Genomic DNA, 23,261 nt, shown 5'->3' with positions numbered 1-23,261 from the left:
GGGCAAGATAGCAATTTTTGTGATGGAGCAACAACACGCTCATGGCCACATGCACTGCACATTGGCGCAAATTACGGAGTAAGCTGTAGCTCTGACATTTGAATATTAAAATCAGGGCATTGGCTTTTGATCTTTCCAATTTCAGCTTGGTGAAATCACTTCAGACTGATGGAAGTATGAGGGATGATGACTCACTCATACTCATATTTTGCTTTTGAAGGCGCACACTTCTATCTATCACTTCTACACTTCTACCCTTTGATGCTAGACTAGCAAGCACTTACTAAAACAAATGACACAATTTTTCTTTGTGAGAAGTGAAATGTCTTTTATGTTGTCCTCACTATGTGACTTGTGTCCTCACTATGTAACCTTAAACTACTTTCATAAACATTTGAAAGTAGGTCCTAAGTCCTAACCAATGACCTCATTATGCCTAAGCCTGTGGTCAATTAGCCACTGGCAGAATTAAGCACTGTTCATTTACATGCAGTCATCTTCAGCCTGTTAATTTAACTCAAGAGTGTACAACTACGAATGGATCCAAATGAAACCATTACAAGTTAGGGTTAGGACCCGTTAAGGGTTCATTCTCAGAGTTACAAATGGATGAATTTAGCACTGAAGATTTTACTGTGTACTGTAGGTACAATGTGACTATTTCACATTCAGGAATGGAGGCTGTACTGGACTACAGTATGTAGGCTTTTGAATTACTAGCTATCCTGCTCATCTTTTTGCAGCAATGCATGAGCACTGAGCAGCATTTATCAATACAGCTGCACAGTAGGGGCCCTAAGGGGGAAGAGAGTGTCTGGAGGCTATAGATACTATCCATTGCTTAAGGTGACAAGTGTGCAGTTTAGCTCTGCAGCCTTATACACATAGATCATTGGCTGTGGTAATTGATTTTAATTGTGTGCTGAAAAGAGGTGTAATTCAATTAGAGGAAAGGCTATAATGGCTATTTCCAATTGACAAAAGATCCAACCAACACACAGTATGCACTCAGCATACACACACACACACACACACACACACACACACACACACACACACACACACACACACACACACACACACACACACACACACACACACACACACACACACGTCTTGTTTTTTCATGCCTCTAGGTAGCTTGTCCAGTCAGTGCTTAGTCATTCTCTTTCCCAAGAGACATGTCATGTCCATGTATAAGTGCATGGGAGTGTTCCACTGCTGCTGAGCATTCAAGTTTAAATACAATTTAGTTTTTCTCTCTTTAGTTGGAGGATATTAATACAATCTGGGAATAAATTTCTTACCAAGAGTTTTCTTCACCAATGTGTTTGTAAGGGTGTCTACGAACATATGCCACAGCTGCTGAAAGTTGGGGTACCATACAATGGTATATATAATATACCAATATAAGGCAAATTATGTTCTATATTAGGGGGTTTTCATGATTCTGAATCCATTCCAAGCATTAGTTTTGCATGAAAAACACTCCTTGGGCTAAAAACGGCCATAGCCGTCATCACAAATGTGATGAGGTCAGCACATTTGGGCACATTTGGGTAAGTGGCTATATGACCAAACTAGGGGGTCTATGACCAAACTAGGGGTCAAACTAGGGGGTTTTCATGATTCTAAACCCATTCCAAGCATTCGTTTTGCACAAAAAACACTCCTTGGGTTAAATTCGGCCATAGCCAAGCTTGCCCAAATGTGCTCAAATGTGCCCAAATGTGCTGACCTCATCACATTTGTGATGACGGCTATGGCCTTTTTTTAGCCCAAAAACTGATTCAGAATCATGAAAACCCCCTAGTTTGACACGTCACATGCTACTGGTGCCAGATTTGACATTATACTGATAATTTTCCCTGACTACTTGACTTTTTAGATATTTAATTTCACCCAACCCAGTATGATACAAGGGAGCTTGTAGATACAGATCTACAAGCTGTGGGCTTGTAGATCGGCTATTTTCAGCAAGTGAAAAAACAGTCATTACGACGGCATCAAGGCCTGCCAAAATACATTTTGTTCGACTAAATCAACTGTAGATTTAGTCGACTAAAACTAGACTAACACTAAAACATTCCAGGTGACTAAAATGTGACTCAATTAAAACTATTACACAAGAGACTAAAATCTAAATTTGCTGCCAAAAACAACACTGGGTGGGACATCAATTCAGGAGAGAGAACCCATTAATAAGCTTCAATTTGATAGTGAAGTTCCTATTTTGTTTCATCAAACAAACGGTTACATTTGGTGCCACTTTTTAATGATGATACTGTATCATGGAGAATAAGAGCCATGGCAGATGGCATGTATTAACAGTTACCAAGCTTATTCTCCTTTTCCCTTGTTCGTTCATGAACCTGATTGTCCAATGGAAGTGACTTCACTACAGTATTACTACTACTGCCAGTAGTCCGGCAACATGTGGATTTATTGCGGTATCATCTACTTGGTGTGTGAACTGTTCATACATAGCTCAATATAGGGTAGGAACGGTCTACGCTACCATCTTTACCGGCATCAGTCATAGTGGTACTTGGAGATCCAAATATTTGCGATGGTAGTAGTAGAATATATCATAGCAGTTTTGTATTGAAGTTTCGTTTGAAATACCCATTATATATACTGTGAATACAAATTTCAATCAATCAATCAATAGTAGGTACACAATGTAAAACTTACAGAACCTTCTCTCTAAGCACACACACGCACACTCCCACTTGTTTTCATGCAAAGGCTCTTCAGTTTGTCCAGTCAGTGCTGATGAGTCATTCTTTCCTAAGAGACATGCGTTTTCAGTAAGTGGGAGTCTTCCACTGTTGGAGTTTTTCATTTATCGGTTTTCTCTCTTGAGTTTCTAGATATCTCACGCAAACCAATAACCCTGTTGTCAGATCAATTTACTCATGTGTTGCAGTTGCACGCACTTCCAAAACCATTTACAGAAAATGAAATGAGATATTGTGTACGTACGTACTCAATATCTATACTGGATGATACGTACGTACCAGGTATGCCATCTGGTGGTACATACATACACGCACACGCACGCACGCACACAAACAAACAAAAGATATTAGAACAGATTTATTCCACTTTCCTGAGATAAAAGGAGAAGTACATTTGTGTGAAGAAGCTCTCAGTCATAATATCCATTGGAAGTTCTATGCATACCAATGTCATCTGTTTCGCAGGTTTAATCAAATAACGGTGATAAAACTCCTCAAATGGAGACGGCAAAGACAGCCTGGCGTCCATGGGGCTTTGTTTAACCCAGGTGGGGCATATTGGCTTAATAGAGTCCATGAATGATGACCTGTGGTGTTAGACTGTTGTATCATAATAGGTTGCAGGGGACTAGTCTCACAGAGGGGGAGTGCTTTGTTAAGCCAAACACAGGATGTCTGGTTAATTGGCTGGTGTGCACATGTGCATAGAGAGTGTGAGAAAAGGGAAATAAAAAGTGCTCATAAAATCTTTTACAAAAGGGCAAAATGTTTCCCTGGCTGTAGCAGACTTGATTTGTCCCCTGTCTGTCCGTCCGTCCATACATCAGTGACATCACGATTCACACACACACACACACACACACGCACGCGCACACGTGCACACACACGCACGTGCGCACACACACACGTCACACACACACACAGACACATATTGGATCCATTCATCCATGGTAGTGCCCCATAAGAAAAGCGAGGCTCAAGGATGGGAATCAATGAGACGGACGGAAGGACACACACGCACGCGCATGCTCACAAGGATGCACATTTTTCAGGAAATGACAAATACATCCAGCTCAAGTACAGATGTAAAGGGTGTTCAGTAGCATGAAAAGAAAATCTAAAACCTGAATAATGGAGTTAGCTGGTTTCTGCTGGACAGCGATGATATGATAGTGGAATATAATAAATAGATAATAATATCCATGGTTGTTATCTAAGAGGTGATTTGAGTGCCTTAACAACATCTAAAGAACAGTCCAATTAGTGCTCTTGTTCTATTAAAGACCATCCATGTCTCTTGCTTTGGAGCTCTAATTTTGCACAATACGGTTATTTAGAAATGAGAAATGGAAGTAAAAGAGCAGATGAATGAAAAGAGATGGAAAAAAAGACACCCATTCCTTTGTATGTTGACATCTCTGATTAACTATCATAGCTACAGATAAATCTCTCTGATAGACTGTCATTACTGATCCTGTCTGTGAAACTGATGATTCTCTATATTTCATCTGACCCACAGCCTCATCACGAAAGCACAGTGCCTCTCACTGGCGCATACAGAACATTGCACAAGAATCCATCGACAGCTCAGATGACGAGTTTTTTGATGCAAAAGGTTGGTAAATATTGTTTTTAATTGAACACACAAGCCTCAGGTTCATAGTTTGGCCCAATTTCTGTTATTCACTAATCCGTCCTGCTGCACGTGCCCAGAAAACTGCAGGAATGGCAGCCAGAGGCCAGTTGTACACTCTGAACCTCTCCTGGCATTTCTTAAAGCTGTTAATGGGAAAGCAAAAACAATCATAGCATTGAGTCACAAGATGGGGGATTTGCAGTCGGGGGTAGTGGTTAGAATCTACTGTAGATGATTGCTGTTGTTATTGACTCCTGATAGTAGAGGCTCCAGGAGTGGTCCACACTCACCCCCCTTATTTAATTTTTCTTCTCATTTTACAAAAGGTCCCTTTAGCTGCCACTTCAATATATGTGAATGGATGTACCTACAAGCCTCCCCTGTACACACATACCAAATGTATGCCAATCTCATGTAGTTTGGGCAAGAACCATGCAGGTTTATACATGCAGTACAAATGTGTATAATTTCCGCCTATTGTAAAAATGAGACAACTTTACTGTATCTATAGCTGTATGAGACCACTGTACTGTTTCTATAGCTATATGAGACCACTGTACTTTATCTATAGCTGCATGAGACCACTGCATGAGACCACTGCATCTAGATACCACTGTACTGCATTTATATCTGTAGGAGACCACTGTACTGCATCTAGGCTACTGTGCTGCATCTATAGACCTCTGTACTGCATCTATAAACCACTGTACTGCATATAATATATAGACCATTAGATGCAGTAAGCATCTATAGACCCCATACATTGACCTCTGTACTGTATATAGAACACTGTACTGTATCTCAACTAAACTCAACACAAAATGTATTTAAGAGCACATTTAAAATTACCAGGTCATCCAAAGTGCTGTACAGGTTAACACAATCCCCGCTAGTCTCGGCAAGCACCAATAAACGTAAGTTACGTTAATTCAGTTGTATTTAAATGTTTTGATCCGATCTAGTCGAAAGGGTACTCACATTAGCTTCGGATGGATATCTGTTGATTTGCGCGTGCACGCACGCTTTCAGTCGCTTTTATCTCATGCAATTCCCCGTCCCAGGCGGCATTTCTGGTCAAAACAAGGCTTATTGCACGTAGCATAGCGGTTGCTGTAATGGCGTCTGCCTGTACTTCTCATCAGCTAGTGAGAGATCAACACCTAATCCGACAACACACACACCATTCAGTCAACATCCGGTTTCCGGTTGCGGTGTTTTGGATCTTCAAAATAAGGGTTGAACGGGGGGATATCCTGGCATATAGTAATCATTCTTTAATTAATCCTTCCGGCCAAACGGTTAAAATACAATTGAAATAGAAAGAAAAAACAAAACATTATCTGTATGTGTTTAAAGTGCTCTAAACAAATAATATATAGTATAATATATAATAATAATATAAATCACACTCATGTGAAGTGAGGGGCGCTCTTATCATCACATGATCATACTGTCATCAATTTTCGTGGTGTACACACACACAGTGACACACACACACACACACACACACACACACACACATTTCGATTTCTTTATTTGAATCCATAAATTACAATTCATTTTACAAGGAAACAAATATAACGGGGTTGACAGTTCATGTTCACTTAAGGATACACATGGCACCTCCTTCTCCACACAGACAAACTGCCTATAACAGCCGAAACAGAACAGTATTTGCAAGTTGTTTGGCTTTGCTTTTTGTCATGCCAGCTATTCTTAGACCACTCATGGTCAGTTTATGCACATAGTCCAGGCTTCCGAATATCAGTATGGCAAATCTACAGCGATACCCCAAGTTTGTTATACTTCCAAGTAATGGTTGTTTATCTAAACAATACTGATTGGGTCGTGCAGCTGTCTGTCACGGCTGTAGCTGCAGGCTCCGCCCGGAGCCTTTAAAGCAGCCCACCAGCCGGAAAGACGTCATTCCTGCCTTTTTCTGCGCTGATACAGAAGTATTTCTAAGACTACCATTAACTCCGTTGAGAATATTATTCTCACTTGTGCCCTCACTTGTACCCTGGAATTCGCGGTGGAAACCCGGTGGTCTTACACTCACAAACACAGAAAAAGAAACGAGGTAAGTTTCTAGGGCTTTTTCTAGCAGTGCCGAGAGGCCTCTTGAACATAGCTCTATTAGCGTTGACAAACGCTAGCTTAGCTTGCTACAAACGCTAGCTTAGCTCTAGCTTGGCCTAACCAGCGTCGGAAGACCTCACGTTAGCCGCGAAGCTTTGCCTGGCCCTTGGACAAGAGCCAGCCGACAATGGACGAGGCAGCCGCTCGTCGGAAAGAAGCGATCCGCGGAAGTCAACCTGCGCTGCTCTGCTACGGTGAGTTGGTAAGCCTCCGTTGTGCAACCCCAGCTTGTTAGCTCTGTTTTCCCTTGTTTTCTCTGCTGCTAAAGCCTTCGGAAACTGTTAGGGACCCTACTAGCTAACACGCAGTTTTACAGACTCCCTCAGCCCGCGCTGAACCACGCTCTCTCTCACTACGTTGTGTTGCAAGACCCCGTCGGCTCGGAAGCCCCACGCTCCACACGACCACAGGCTTCCATACGGCCTCACGGCCCACGGCTAGATTGGTAGCGCACGTTGCTCCGTGTCGGAAGACCCTAGCTACTAGCTAGCTGCTTTTAGCAGCCTTTCTGGCTACCTCTAGCGGCAGCCTCCTCTAGCTGCTATCGGCTACTCCTGTTGCCTCTAGCTACTGTTTGATCTCGGAAGCTAAGCAGGGTCCGGCCTGGTTAGTACCTGGATGGGAGACCGCCTGGGAATACCAGCTGCTGTAAGCTATGGTTTGTTGTTTGTGGTCCTGTAGCTATTTATTAAATATATTAAATATATATTTAACATATATTGAATATATTATATATATATATATATATATATATATATATATATATATATATATATATATATAATGTATATTATAGCCTTTTAGCTCCGCTAGACACTAGCTAGTTTCCAGCCGTCAGGCGTTAACTTCAGCTTCTCTAGCTTCTTTTTGGCACGGTTTTGCTATCGAAGGCCACAGGCCTGCTTTACGCAACCCGCACTACCCAACGAACCGCCGCATCGCTCTGTGTCGTCAGACCTAAACAGCACCAGCCCGACGGCCGCGCTACGCGAGCCCCAGGCTTTGCGGCCTTCCCGTAGTCCGGCGCCTTTTCTTTCACACAACTAAACAGCTTCTCTGGCCACCACAGTTTCACAACGTGGTCCTCTCTGTTTAGACAGCTGATTTTCAGTGGAGCACCACGAGTCCTACTCTTCTACTCCACCACCGCTTTTCTTCTTTTATAATTTTTATATTATAACTTAAAAGAGAAGTGCTTCTACAATGTCTTGAACTGCTGGTTCCTTCTTTAAGCTACAACTGCGCTTGACCTACAAGACTCTTCCTTTTGTCGGAAGACCCTGGTTAGTTTTCTAGCCTTATTACACCTCAGTGGACAGTTGAAAAACTAAACTAGGCAACATGGCTACTGGCGGTGACGCTACACAGCACAACCAGACCCAGGAGGACCTTCAGCAGGGGTGACAACAGCCCTCCCGGGTTCCCGAGGAGGAACGCCACCGGGAATTTCTCATGCAACTGCAGCAACCTGCTGTCCCCTGAGGACAGTCACTCTCGCTGCATTGTTTGCCTGGGTCTAGACTCGAGCATGCTCGCCAGGCTCTTGAGACCTCTGGTCTCTACCCCTGCTGCTTCTACTTCGCAGACGGGGAGAAAAGCTGACGCATCTCACGCGTCAAGAGTCACCAAGACAGGTCCCTGGTCGACATCTCCGAGCCCGGCTGTCCCGACCAGCCCCAAACCTCGAGGCCTAGGCCCACCACCTCGTCCTCTCTCTCCAGACCCCTCAACCTTGACGCGTCTCAGAGACACCATGACGAGTCCTTCCTGGGCTCCTCCCCTGCCAGGAAGGCGGCTCGGACCGCCAACAACAAGCTCCACACGCTCTTCACCACACTGGTAAACAGGCCTGTGGAGCCAGACCCAAGACATCAGCCAGGCCTCGCCGGCTGGCTCTGGGTGCTGCTCTCCCTCCAGCGGGATCTCGTCGGCCCACCAACGAGGCTCCCCCGAGCCGGGTGGTTGCGACAACGGGATGTCGGATGCAGTCCTAGGCTTCCACCGACAACTACCGCTACTACTACTTCACGCAGCGGCCAAAGGCACGAGTCTCACTCGACGTGGTTCCCCAGCGACCCTCGACTACCGACTGCTTCCCTCAACATTACAGGTATGTACATTGTGAAGCTAGGGTTGTTTAGCTGTTTAGCTAACTTTTTCGAGGTCGGGAGTAGCAACCTCGTTGGATGGCCGATGCCACCCTAGCATGCTTAGCATTCTAGATAGGCTGCTTTTCAAGCTGGACGACGGACAGCGAGCTCCTCCAAGAGCTCCCTCCGCACGCCAACCCCAACACACTCAGACCGCCCAGGAAGAGGCGGGGCTCACGATGCGGAGCGTCACCACGGGTGCGGCCGACCATCGACATGTTGTTGTTTCCAATGTTGTACCTGTTTTATTTCCTGTAATGAAGGCTTTCACGCCATTAAAACAAAACAACAACATCGGGGGGACATGAACCCACTGCCAGGAGTAGCCCCCGGGCTCTCCGACACAGTGGGGCGGGACCATGGCCTTGTGGCGGGCCTAAACGCCACTGGCAGGACGGGTCATGCCGAAATTTTCTCTGGTCCACCAGGGGGCGCCAGCCCTGCGCGACGACGCGCTCCCCTGGTGATGGAGAACCCCCTTGCGCTTCGCCTGACACAGTGGGAACTGTGCGGAGCGTCTCCTTGGGTTCTCCGCACCATAGCGAGAGATTACAGGCTCCAGTTCGCTATGAGACCCCCTGCATTCGGAGAAGTCCTCTACTCCGATGCACGCGGCGAAGCGGGTCAGGTTCTCCAGCAGGAGATCAACTCTCTGCTGGAGAATAAGGCTGTCAGAGAGGTACCCCTGAGCCAGAGTCGCAGCGGGTTTTACTCACGCTACTTCCTGGTCAAGAAGAAGGGGGGGGGGGGGGGGGGCTGCGTCCAATCATGGACCTACGAGCTCTCAATCGGTACCTCAAGTCCTTACGCTTGAAGCTGCTGACAGCCAAGTCTCTTGTGCGCTCTATACGCCTGAACGACTGGTTCACATCTATAGACCTGAAAGACGCCTACTTTCACATCCCTATCTACCCACCTCACAGGAAGTTCCTGAGGTTCGGTTTCAAGGGGAAGGTGTACGAGTACACGGTTCTCCCCTTCGGGATGTCCCTGAGCCCCAAGGTGTTCATCAAATGCACCGAGACGGCTCTAGCCCCTCTGCGGCGACGAGGTCTACGTGTAGCAAGCTACATCGACGACTGGCTTCTGAGCACAGGCTCGCCACAGGAGGCACTATGGAACACCACTCGGGTGGTGTCCCATATGTCCTCCCTAGGGTTCACCATAAATCACGAGAAGAGTGTGATGGTGCCCGCCCAGTCGATCAACTTCATAGGCATAGCACTGGATTCAGTCTCCTTCATGGCTCGGTTGAGCCCAGAGAGGATCGACGCCTTCCTGAAGTGCGTGGCCCTGTTCCAGAGAGGACACAGACTGCCACTCAGAATCTGCTTACGTATGGCGGGACTGATGGCATCGGCCATCTCTCTGGTGCGGTTGGGCAGACTCCACATGAGACCCTTTCAGCGCTGGCTGAGGTCTCTACGGGTGCCCACCAGATTCCTCTCGCGGCGAGTGACAATCCCCGGGGAATGCACGCTCGCCCTGAGATGGTGGTCGGACAGACAGGTCCTGACGGAGGGAGTCCCCCTTGGTCTACCTTTGTTCAGGAAGGTCGTCACTACGGACGCGAGCCTGAGTGGGTGGGGGGCCACCCACGAAGGCAGGTCAGCCAGAGGGGTATGGGACGGAACATTGAGCTCCGCCCATATCAATTATCTGGAGCTCCTAGCGGTCTTCCTAGCACTGCAAGCTTTCGAGCCGCTCATACGGGGTTGTCATGTCCTCGTCCGTACCGACAACACGACAACGATGTGCTACATCAACAGGCAGGGTGGACTGAGGTCCTTACGCCTGCACACGTTGGCATACAGGCTTTTGACTTGGTGCGACAGACGTCGTCTGACAGCCTGCCACGTCCCGGGACTTCTGAACGCGGGTGCAGACCTGTTGTCCAGAGGTCCCCTCCGCTACAGCAACTGGTCCCTACACCCGGGTGTAGTGGAACAGATCTGGGACAGGTTCGGGACACCGGTGGCAGACCTGTTCGTTGCAGGCGGGAACGAGAAGTGTCCACTCTTCTTCTCCCTGACAGGCTCACCGACGTTGGGACTGGACGCGATGGCACATCGGTGGCCTCAGGGCCTACTCTATGCTTTTCCTCCACTGGAGTTGATTCCCTTCACCTTAGCCAGGGTGAGGGTTCAGGGCTCGAGCGTGCTCCTAGTGGCGCCAGCCCGAGGATCCTGGAGGCAGGACATCTTTCCCCTCCTCTACGACCGGCCCTGGCAGCTCCCTCTATGGAGGGATCTGCTTACCCAGGCGGGTCACGAGATATTCCACCCGCGCCCGCAGGACCTAGATCTCTGGGTATGGCCGGTGAAGGGTCGACCCTAGTAGCCACAGGCTTGCCCCCTAGAGTCATTGAGACGATTTTGGGAGCCAGGGCCCCTTCAACTAGACAGCGGTACAACACGGCTTGGAACGTGTTTGTGCGCTGGTGTGCTGCGAGGCCGGAACGGGCGGTTCCTTTTCAAGCCTCGGTGGTTCTTATCCTAACCTTCCTGCAGGAATTGTTGGATAGAAACTTGGGGAGCTCCTCAGTCAAACTCAACCTGGCGGCCATATCGGCCTACCATGTGGGTATGGACAAGAGACCAATAAGTGATTGATTCGTCAGTTCATGAGGGGTGTCAAGCGTGCTCGGCCGGTATCTAGATCCTTAGTTCCGTCCTGGGACCTGACTTTGGTGCTACACGCTCTGTCAAGAGCCCCCTTCGAACCACTGGACACAGTGGGTTTGAAATTTCTCTCACTAAAGACCGCCCTGCTGGTCGCCTTGGCTACAGCGAAGCGATCTAGTGACATGCATGCGCTCTCAGTGAGCCCAAGCTGCATGAGGTTCAGTGGGAACGATAACAGGGTTTCGCTCAGGCCGAACCTGTCGTTCCTGCCTAAGAATTTTCCTTCCGGATGTGCTCCGGTAGATTTGGCGGCTTTCCACCCACCCCTGTTCGCATCGGTGGAGGACGAGAGACTGAACAGTCTCTGTCCTGTCAGGGCACTGAAACTGTATGTGAACAGGACTGCTGCCTTTAGGAAGGGCAGTCAGTTTTGTCGCATGGGACCCTCAGAGAAGAGGGACTCCCATAACCAAGGTGAGACTTTCACAATGGGTTGTGGAAGCCATACAGTTGACTTATGCCGAAAGAGGAGCACAACCCCCGGAGGGTTTGCGGGCTCACTCTACGAGGGGCATGTCTGCATCCTGGGCCCTTGCAAAGGGAGCCTCACTTCAGGATGTGTGTACGGCGGCGAGTTGGTCGTCCCCTTCGACTTTCGCCACGTACTATAACTTGGACGTGGCATCTTTTGGAATTGCTCACGCCGTTCTGGGAGCTGCCGCTAGGTGATGGGACAGTTGGGAACAACAGTCACACACGCGCACTTCAGGAGATAGATCCTAGGGCATATAAGATGGGGAACCATCAGCCCGCGTCTGAGTGCTTAGACAGTTTACGCTGGCTAGCTCCTTAGATAGGTTCTTGTCTACTGGGCCTGTGGTCCAGATAGCCTCCTTGCCTTTCCTTCTCCCCACGGGCAGGGGACTGCTGGGGGAGGGATCCCGGGTCGGGCCTCCTTTTCAACTGGTGGTAGTGATACGGGGGGTTTATGTACACCCTTAGGCGATTCTTGAGCGAGATGAGCTTAGATAAACTCTGGGTTACTTTAGTAACCTCAGTTTATCAAGCGAATCGAGCGAGAGAATCGCCCTTACTACCCTTCTTGCTTAGAAAGAGCACAGAAAAAGGACTGGTTGATAGGAATGACGTCTTTCCGGCTGGTGGGCTGCTTTAAAGGCTCCGGGCGGAGCCTGCAGCTACAGCCGTGACAGACAGCTGCACGACCCAATCAGTATTGTTTCGTGAGTATATGGATTTATTCTGTGTTGGCACCATGGAAATGGCGCCACCCTTAGGCGATTCTCTCGCTCGATTCGCTTGATAAACTGAGGTTACTAAAGTAACCCAGAGATACTTAGAATATTTATCTTGGAATGCCTGGTCCATGTACAAATCAAAGACACAGCCCACCTCCAGAATCAGGACCTCCTTGTGACTGGTGTCAACAAAGACAACATCAGGTGTATTGGGGATGTTAGCAAAGACATCGCATGCACAACTAAACCAATCTGGTAACACTCTTGAATGTTTATACATTGCTGCACTAGATGGCACATACTTTCGAACTGCATCAGACACTAGGTCAACAATCCGGTCGTGGCGAGCAATATACAAGTTTTTGTATGCACTACATCCATTTGTTATGTGTGCGATGGATTCTAGGTGTTGTTCAGAATCAAGATGGTTTATTCAGAGTGGAGTGTGGGTGTCGGGATACCAGATTGACAGATTGTACTTGGTAATACTTGCAGTCTTGCTTTGATGGTGAATTTTAAAACATCCTCCCCAATAGCAGCATTTTTGTACATCGAATGTGAAACAGAGTGATCAGCTGAATCAACACAGGCCAACTTTCCCTGCAGTCGAAGGCCACGCCAATGTTCTTTGGCTTCAGTCTGTTTCGTGCTAAGCAGAACCCTTCTCGTTTCTTCCTGTAGTCTAGTGTCCGCTCCCTGGTGGGTGAGGGTAGCCTTCACTACCACGCTGGAGTCTGTAATTAATCCATCAGAGATGGGCACATTTTTGCACACACACACACACACGCACACACACACACACACACACACACACACACACACACACACACACACACACACACACAAAGCTGGGCATACGAGGGGCTAGCACCAATCAAAGGTCCATAGACTTGGCTGCCACATGATGTAATATCAAAAGCCAGAAAATGGCTCTGGTTGTGTTTGTATTGCAGTATAAGGCTTATGGTGATTACAGAGGAGTCTGAGGCGAACCTAGTGCATAAACAGCAGGAACACGTGCAGCAAGACAGTGGGGTAAATCGCCTTGGAAATCGATGCTTCTAGGAGCCAGGCTTAATGTGTTGCTTCTGTTATCATTCTTGTCACCCCGATGACCTTGGGATACATCACTGAGGATACGTCCCAGATGCATCCATGCGATATATTTTTGTTATAGTTATCTAGGTTCTCGGTTGTTCCTTTCCCTACGATTTCAATTTGGGGTTTGTTAACCCCGCATGCATCCATTATCTACTGCAAATTGTCATACCCTCTCAAATTGGATTTCAGATTGGAGAGAAATACAGTGTGTTTGAGAAATAAAATTGGAACATAGCCTACCAGCTTCTATTGTTTCTTTGTTCAATAGAGCAATTTAAGCATACTGTAAATGGAATACTCATTGTGTTTTTGTTTGTGGACATTTTAACTCTCTCGTGTCTGTCTCTGTCTCTGTCTCTGTCTCTGTCTCTCTCTTCCTGTCTAGAACAGTTTGTTGAGATGTGGGGGCATGAGAACCTCCTGTGTAGCATATTGACTCACTGGTTTTTATCTCTTTAGAAAAGAAAACACAAAAAAAGAAAAGAAAAAAGAAAATGTTTTTTTTTAATATTATTGTGAGTACCCAAAGCATGTAATTTCTAGAAATGTCTGTCTGTCTGTCTCACTCGCACTCAATCTGTGTGTGTCAGTCTCTCTTTGTCTCTCTCGCTCTCTGCGTCTGTCTTCCTCTCATTCTGTGGCCCAATCCCAAATGCCTCCCTCAAGCCCTGAGCCCTGGACCCTCATTGACTTTAATGACGTCAGCTGTAAGTGCTTGAGGGTGAGAGGCTGCAAGGGCTCCAAATTGTTGTGAAAGAAATGGGACAGCACTTTGAAGATGAGTCCGCCATTCATGACACTTTGCATCACTTTATACAAACTGTCCTCATTCACAGCCAGTGCCTACCTACATGCTTGGCCTATTTATACATGTCTATCATGTCTATTTTAGTATTTAAGATGATCGTTTTATTATTAGTTTAATAAATACACTTTCCTGTGTGATATGAGTTTTAATATTCATATATAATAATATGCATTATAAAATTTCAAAATTTCATTTCCATATTATTTTACTTTGCTCATTAGTCATTTCTCATCATGTTTCCCTTAATATTATTATTGTTATTAAATATATAGCCTATATCCTTCCATTCCGTCTCCTTTTGAGAACAGTGAGAAAGCACTATTGTGTTTGTTGACATTCTAATCGTGATACATAACTAATTTGCATACCTAAATGATTGACGTTCGGAGGATCCCCCTCATTCCACTAGTAACGCTATGAACTGTGGGTAATTTATTTGCCAAAGTCAGCCTAAAGTCAGCATCGACGCTGACTTTGGCAAAGGGCACATAAAGGGGTGGGGCTGAGCCCTCACTGACTTACCGATTTCAAATGGGACATCCCTCAAGCCCTCGCAGACTTCACATGAACGCGCAGCTAAGTCAGTGAGGGCTTATTGAGTCAGCAAGGGAGTGGATTGGGATTGGGCCTGTGTCTTTCACTTTCCCTTTGTGTTTCAGCTCAAGGCTGTCTCTCTCACTCACAACATATTTTTTGGTCTCTCTTCTGTGTGTTAGCAGCGCAAAGTGAATGTTTGCAACACAGAGACCGTACATACTTAACGTAAAATGTGTCATCTTTATCACAGCTGTCACATCAAATACCCACTGTGTGACTGCTTTCATTGCAGCTATACTAGTGGACCAGCATCGCTGGGCCAAAGATAAAGGAGCATATGGTGTTTAATCACACTATACCTTGCACAATAGTGATGCGCGGGCTAGCTTTTTTTCATAACCCGCCCGTCCCGCCTCAGGTCGCTTAAGAGAGAGAGAGAGAGATACAAGAGAGAGAGAGAGAGAGAGAGAGAGAGAGAGAGAGAGAAAGAGAGAGAGACCTTTGACGAAGAGAGAGAGAGGGGACGTCGTCCCTCTTTCCTGTGTGAGGCGTAACAAGTTATTTGAATGAACAGTATAACACTTACACATACGTGACATGACATACTATCTGTCTCGGACCGGTTCACTTCACTCGTTTGGGTTGTGTGCGCACTGCAGCAGTGTAGCTCTCCACTCAAAATGAATGAATCTAATGTGCTCATTTTAGTTTTGATTGTGTATACTTCAACTTTGTTGCGCGGCGGCGGTGAAAACCTTGACACGTCCGCCCGGGGCAACCCGCGGGACCTCCGTCCGCGCATCACTATTGCACAGTATTTCACAGTTAGTCATGAAATTCCCTAACCGAAAACTGAAGGGAAGGAAAGAGAGAGAGAGAGAGAGTGCTAAACTCGACTCAACCGTCATTTCTTTTGAGGGGAGCTAGCCCCTCCTATGTCCAACTTTGAGAGTTTGTGAAAACACAAACATTGAATGCGCATTGACAATGAATGGCCAGCTTTGAGTGTTTGTGTAAACACAAACATTGCGTTCGTCCCGGGGAGGTGTCTCTGTATTATTTATGACAGTCACTCATATTTGATACACACTGTTTCTAGTGAAATTTTAACAAATTTCGGCGGCAGTAAAATTAGAGTTTTCTCGCAGTCCGTTGATTCTTCATATATAGTGAAACCACCAAGATCTTTTGTTTATTTTTGGAACATACCATGACCTCAAAGTATTGCTGTCGGTACATTTCTTCGGGTGTTTGGACGGTGTGTGAAGGACCACCTTCAACGTCCTATCGGCGGGGAACCTTTTTCGGTCTTGGCACAGAGTTTGGACAAGTTAGCACAAAGCAACAGATTATTATCCACAGAGTTTGGACAAAGCACAAAGCAACACATTATTCAGAGTTTGGACAAAGCACAAAGCAACAGATTATTCAGAGTTTGGACAAAGCACAAAGCAACAGATTATTCAGAGTTGCATTGCACAGAGTTTGGACAAAGCACAAAGCAACAGATTATTCAGAGTTGCATTGCACAGAGTTTGGACAAAGCACAAAGCAACAGATTATTCAGAGTTGCATTGCACAGAGTTTGGACAAAGCACAAAGCAACAGATTATTCAGAGTTGCATTGCACAGAGTTTGGACAAAGCACAAAGCAACAGATTATTCAGAGTTGCATTGCACAGAGTTTGGACAAAGCACAAAGCAACAGATTATTCAGAGTTGCATTGCACAGAGTTTGGACAAAGCACAAAGCAACAGATTATTCAGAGTTGCATTGCACAGAGTTTGGACAAAGCACAAAGCAACAGATTATTCAGAGTTACATTGCACAGAGTTTGGACAAAGCACAAAGCAACAGATTATTCAGAGTTGCATTGCACAGAGTTTGGACAAAGCACAAAGCAACAGATTATTCAGAGTTGCATTGCACAGAGTTTGGACAAAGCACAAAGCAACAGATTATTCAGAGTTGCATTGCACAGAGTTTGGACAAAGCACAAAGCAACAGATTATTCAGAGTTGCATTGCACAGAGTTTGGACAAAGCACAAAGCAACAGATTATTCAGAGTTACATTGCACAGAGTTTGGACAAAGCACAAAGCAACAGATTATTCAGAGTTGCATTGCACAGAGTTTGGACAAAGCAACAGATTATTCAGAGTTGCATTGCACAGAGTTTGGACAAAGCACAAAGCAACAGATTATTCAGAGTTGCATTGCACAGAGTTTGGACAAAGCACAAAGCAACAGATTATTCAGAGTTGCATTGCACAGAGTTTGGACAAAGCACAAAGCAACAGATTATTCAGAGTTGCATTGCACTTGTGTTCTTCCAACTGCATACCAACTGATTGGACGTTTATTATAGCTGTGGAAAGAACTGGCAGTGTAATAATCAGTTTCCTCATGCATCTTTCAGGAGACATCTCATTCTTCTTATGTAATGATTCCACAACACTTGGACCTTGAATTAAACTCCAGATGCAAGTAGAGAGTAGCAATTAATTCTCTACTTGCATTGCATGGGGTTAATTCGTTCTGTACCAATTGTACATGCCACAAAATGTCAATGTCCCATCTTTGAAGCATATTGGAATAACTTTGCGGCGCCCCGGTGTTATCAAAAACGTTGTAAACCTTTCATGCCACATGAAATAATCCCAATTTGAATGAACAAAAACCAGGTCCTCTTCAAGAGCAAACCATTTGAAAAGACACAACAGTGCGACATTAGAAGAGAAGGACAAAACATTTGAAATGTGCCATTGCTAGGTAACGCGTGCAAACATGTGAAACTGTGTCCCACAAAGAAGGCACAGAACAGAACATGCCGACAACTAACCATATTATTCTCACTATGAAAAAAACTGTTTCTCAAAAGGGAACCAGAACCAGGTCATAAAAGCCTGTTGAAAATGTGTTCTGCTTCATTTGCCTGCCAATTGAAAGACAGTATAGTGCTCGTCTTGGATGCATTTATTATTATTCTGAACCACTTAAAGCTGCTATAAGCAATAATATGTCAAAAATTAATGATTATTTTTGTTTTTTTTGTATTCAGACAGCCAGCAATGGGTAAAATGCTCCCAACAAAAATGTAGTCTCTGTGACACATCTAGGGGCCGCAATCTGCATTCATTGCAGTCGTTTCTAGAAGCTTTGCCATTGGTAAAAAAAACACCGGTTGAAATGACTAACCAGACAGGCAAATCGACCAATGACAAAGCTTCTAGGAAAATCTTTGAATGCTGATTGCTGCCCCTAGATGTGTCACAGAGACTAAAATGTTTTGACATATTGCTTATAGCAGCTTTAAACCCCAACAGATAGTAAAAATGGTTGATCTATAAGCTCACAGTGTCACTGTCGTATCACCATGCAGTCAAAACTAAGACGCAGACAAACTCAAATGGTCATAAAGTGCAAAAATCAATACAAATATTATTGAAAAAAAAGTTTGTTCTAAATGGACTGGGCCTGCCCTAAAGGTTAGATTACGGAGTGTTTTCACTGATATATGTTACCTATTGAAAATCTTTCTCTTTATTGTGCTTTGATGTGTGCGACTAGTCCCTTGTTCAAACGCAGCACATGACCATGCTGCTCGCCTTTTCACTGACAGCCTCTATAGCAAGTATAACAATTTGCTGTCGAAAGAAACTCCTATATTTTATTTTTTAAATGTGATTGGAGGATAAACCCTTGCCTGATTTAACCACTCTCCCTTGAAATCGCATTGCATTCATTTAATGTGATTTCAAGAGGTGAGTTAAAACAAGGATATTAACCCCCCTGAGATGCATCATCTCATTTTCGAGGGAAACAATCACACAACAAATCAACAATATGTATTATATGGTGGAAATGTACAGTAAGCTTTGTGATTCAATGCTTGTACACTGAGTTGTACACTGATTTAACCCATTAAGACCATCTGTGTGACCTTAGCTTTTAACCACTTAACTTTAGCTATTGGAATAAATAGCAGATATACAAGCTCATAGTGCCACACTTCCAAGCTGCATGCAGGAGCTGTTCAAGCCAGGGGAACTGCCATGTTCAAGACAATTAAGGCAAGGACCAACACTAAACTAAACTGAAATCTTTCAGTTTGTCCATGGAACAAAATATTCTGAGATGGGGCTTGGCGCCGGCGGCCAAATACCTATAATTTGGGGGGTCCTTGACATGAAAATGTTTTGAGAACCACTGGCATAGAATAACGACACTAGGGTTCAAGTGGTCACTAATTGAATCATTAACTCAATACCTCCATCCATATCGGCAAGCTGTGCCAACTCCAGCTTACAGTTTGAAAGAGCTCCTTCATACAGCAGAGCAGATATAAATAGCTGTCAGCACCTCATGCCTGCATGGCTCCATCAGGCACCGCTGCTCTGTCACTGGTGAACGAACATTAATGGAGTACTTAACCCAATCTGCTTTCTCCTTTTTGTGCATATGTAGGAAGTAAGGAGCCAGTGAAAGGCCAATAAGCTTTATGATTAGCCCTGCCACTTTATTGAGATTATAATAGCCCCCCCACACACACACACATGCACAAACTCCCATGCCACATCTATATTAAACCCTCTGATTCAATTCCATTCAGGGTTCAATCACTGTACACACTACACAGTATCTTCATAAGCACATAAGTCAAGCTACGAGTTTTAGTTATTATTATTCTCATTCATCATTCATCAGTGACTATGCCTTCCAGCAACTCATGTGTGAATGAATGCATAAATGCAAGAATGAATGAATGAAAATTAATGAATATATGATGAGTTTTAGTTTCTGGCTGCCTTTCGCAGCCCATCCCTTACGGCTTATGGGATTATTCAGACACAATTTACAATACATTATATGTCCTGTGCCAACACGCTGACACCAACATTATAAACAAAATAAATATCACACAATTGTCAGGCTAGAGACTAGAGTGGGGGGAAAGAGAGAGAGAGATAAAAGTACAAGGAAAGAATGGACAGAAAGCAGACTTAAGTGTTTAACTTAGACAAGGTGATTTGAAATAGTGTAAATGCAGATTTTGTATCAGTCAACATGACTTTGCATAATGCACCTAACCGTCCAGATGTTTGCATTCATTTTAGCTGTTCCCTCGATATAACCTATTACATCAATACATTGCTCTGGGAGAGAGTGTTTTGTAGGCAAACTTTAAATGGAGTGGCCTTGAAGGAGTGTCTAGATCATTTTTTCAATTACAATTTAGGCATTTAGCAGACGCTCTCAATTCAGAGCGATTAAAGTGATCCTACTAGATATTGTACTTGCTTATATCATCATAGTGCTATAGCAACATCTTTTTGTGGTTTGACATTGATGTAACTACAATTTACCAATTTAAGTTACTATAATAAACGGACATGGCAACACTGCTGAGCAGGCACCATGCATCAAACTTTTTTATTTTCTTTTTGCACATAAGAGGTGGTCAGACCCACATGTAATCGGTATGCGCTGACTCTTTTTAGGTCAAGGGAGCATAATAGCAGACAGCGCAAAGCGAAAATAATTAACATATGGACACTCACCCAATGCTAAAATATGCAGGAAAGTGGTATGACATAATGTTTGTGCGTTCAACGTGACTTGCATAATACGAAGGGTGCATAACGAGGTCGCGGTTTGAGCTTATTATATCATACCACATGTTTCTAAGAGGTTTCATGATGGCAAAAAGAAACAGGGCGGCTTTCATTAAAATTCTCAAGCTTTTGCTTTTGTTTGTACAGTCTGCCCTGCCGGTCCTTGTATGCTACATATTGGCTTTTTGGCTAACATGGTAACGTCACGTTTGTCCTAGGTGATGACACCACTTTTTTACGTTTTCTCTGTCCAAAGATGTGTCTCCAATCCTATCACTGTTGTTGCACCATGATGATGTAATGACAGTACTTTATATCCCTGCCCCATTTGCTCCATGCCCTTTCATACACACACACAAGCCAAAACCAGAGATTAGCACTCTGTTGAGAGCACCTCTCTAGTTCTCTTTCTTTCCGTCCTGTACCAGGGCCAGACAGTACACCAGAACACCAGGGCCAGACAGTACACCAGGGCCAGACAGTACACCAGTACACCAGGGCCAGACAGTACACCAGGGCCAGACAGTCAGACACGTATCTCTGCATCATGCCATTCAGACCAGGGATTTGATCAGAAAGAAGAGATGAGTGAAAGGCAACGACTCCCAATAGCGGAGGACAAGCGTGTCCATTAGCCTTGCTACTGTATCATTCAAATGGACAGAACTTTGCACAATGGTGTCAGAGCCTCTCAGAGCTGCCAGCAGCAGTGAGAGAGAGAGGAGCGCGCATGAAGCATTTGGTTGTCAGACTGTATGAGTCTGCCTGTCTCGGGCTCTGTCGATGGATGACGTTGTTGCAGCATCAGACGTGGTCGTGTCGTGTTAGTCATCCACACATGTATTTGTGTGTGGTTTTTTTCCCCACTGTGACAGACATGGTCGTGCATGCATCCTCCTGACCGTCTGTCATTTCGGTGTGTGTTTAATGATCCTTTGCTTTGAGTTTGAAGGACAGGGAGACATTCATGGTTTCCTTCTCATCCTTCTCATCTTTCTTTCTTTCTTTCTTTCTTTCTTTCTTTCTTTCTTTCGTGCGTGCGTGCGTGTCTCAGCAGATGTGCTGGAGGGAAAGAGTGCCATCCTGCTGGGCATGAGCCAGTGGAACTCAAATGACCTGGTGGAGCAGATCGAAACTCTCGGGCACATGGATCACCAGTCGCAAGGTACGATGCACACACGACATACCAAAGCCTACACAGGTTGTGCAGTCGAGAGCGCTGTGCTTGGCCAGTCGCTGTGATTGACAGCCTAACCCTAACCTCAGTAAAACTATACCTAAACCTAACCTTAACCTCAGTAAAACTATACCTAAACCTAACCTTAACCTCAGTAAAACTATATACCTAAACCTAACCTTAACCTCAGTAAACTTAACTTGCCCGGAGGCGTGGTTATAAACACAACCGGTGTAGGAATTGGTATGTAGCGTCTCTGACATTTATAACAAACCAAACCGTTGAGCAAGTTATGGACATTTAAAAATGCTGCCTCCCGGCAAGATGGCCGCCACGTAGCGACGTCACTCTCCATTGGCCAGCAGTGCGGGTGAGCCATCGAGCCTTTCTTATATATATATCTATGATAGCGTTCACTTTTGACACAAAGCTCTCACCCAGCGGCATGAAAATACATTTCAAAAATAGGAATTGAAAACATCCCAAAAGCACATTCAAAATGTCAAATCAATGGAGAACAAAGTACTCACATTTCCACATTTGTATTGACATGAACCAATAAAAGAGATACATTTATTCTCTGATAAACTATTCTTGACACAACCCAATTTCAGTGTTTATTGTTTACCACCAGCCCAAAATAAATCCAAACTCACTTCTGAGCAAGATAAAACAGAATACAAATTGGCCAGTAAGGAGACATTCAGAGCACCATGAATCATTCCTGCTAAGGTCATCACATTTCCACAGAAGATTGCACAAAATAATCACCTTGCCGTGTGTTGGCCACAGGCCATCTGCCCACTTTGTAGGCAGAACGCAGCAAACCTCCGATTGGGTTTCCAAAGCAATTTCACTTTTCTTTACTCCAGCCTGTATTATAGGCACTTCAGGTGCAATTATTTTTTTATTCTTTTCCACTCTTTTGAACAGAGTAGGACAGGGTTCCCCAATAGGCGGCCCGCAAGCCATTTGCGGCCCGCGGCACGCCCCCTTGTGGCCCCTGGAAGAAAAACAAATGGGGGTCAGTAGCCTATGCATGTCAAACGGAGTCTTGCCCTGAACATTTCTTTTCAGACCTCGACCTCGACCTTGCGCGTGCGGACTCGGCCCCCAGCCTGGTACCCTACTCAAAATATGGCCCTTGAGGAAAATTTATTGCATGGGGAACCCTGGAGTAGGATCTTACATTTGACATTGATTTGCTTATTTAACTGTATGTCTTCCCTGTATGTTGTATGGCATGACATTTATGTATAATTCTCTTTTCCCTGTATTATTGTAATCTGCTATTTTCAATGGTATATGAGGAATGTTCACAGAAGCACTGCACCTTTAAGTCACGTGACAAGGTTTTTCACAGCTGTTATCTGTTTAGATTATTACATGCATATTGATTGGTTGTTTATACTTTCTGAAATGTATTTAGTGACACTGACAATGTCAGCCCATTCTGAATTAAGCCTGAGGAAGGTC

The 23,261-nt window shown here is 45.0% G+C and overlaps 1 protein-coding gene across 1 annotated transcript in view; it reads left to right on the top strand.

The window, feature by feature from the left end:
- The window catches only part of pitpnm3 (PITPNM family member 3), a gene marked incomplete at its 5' end in the record, with an annotated part of 91,419 nt that overhangs the window by 12,607 nt on the left and 55,551 nt on the right, over positions 1-23,261 (top strand). The window contains 2 exons of the mRNA XM_083772585.1: positions 4,261-4,356; positions 21,666-21,773. Of these exons, the coding sequence (XP_083628711.1) occupies positions 4,261-4,356; positions 21,666-21,773 (204 nt within the window). The remainder of the gene's footprint in view (positions 1-4,260; positions 4,357-21,665; positions 21,774-23,261) is intronic.

This window comes from Protomyctophum parallelum (genome assembly GCF_964188405.1).
Source record: "Protomyctophum parallelum genome assembly, chromosome: 9".
Taxonomy (NCBI): Eukaryota; Metazoa; Chordata; class Actinopteri; order Myctophiformes; family Myctophidae; genus Protomyctophum; species Protomyctophum parallelum.
The sequence above is the reverse complement of the archived record's forward strand: the minus strand, read 5'-3'. Positions and strand labels throughout refer to the sequence as shown.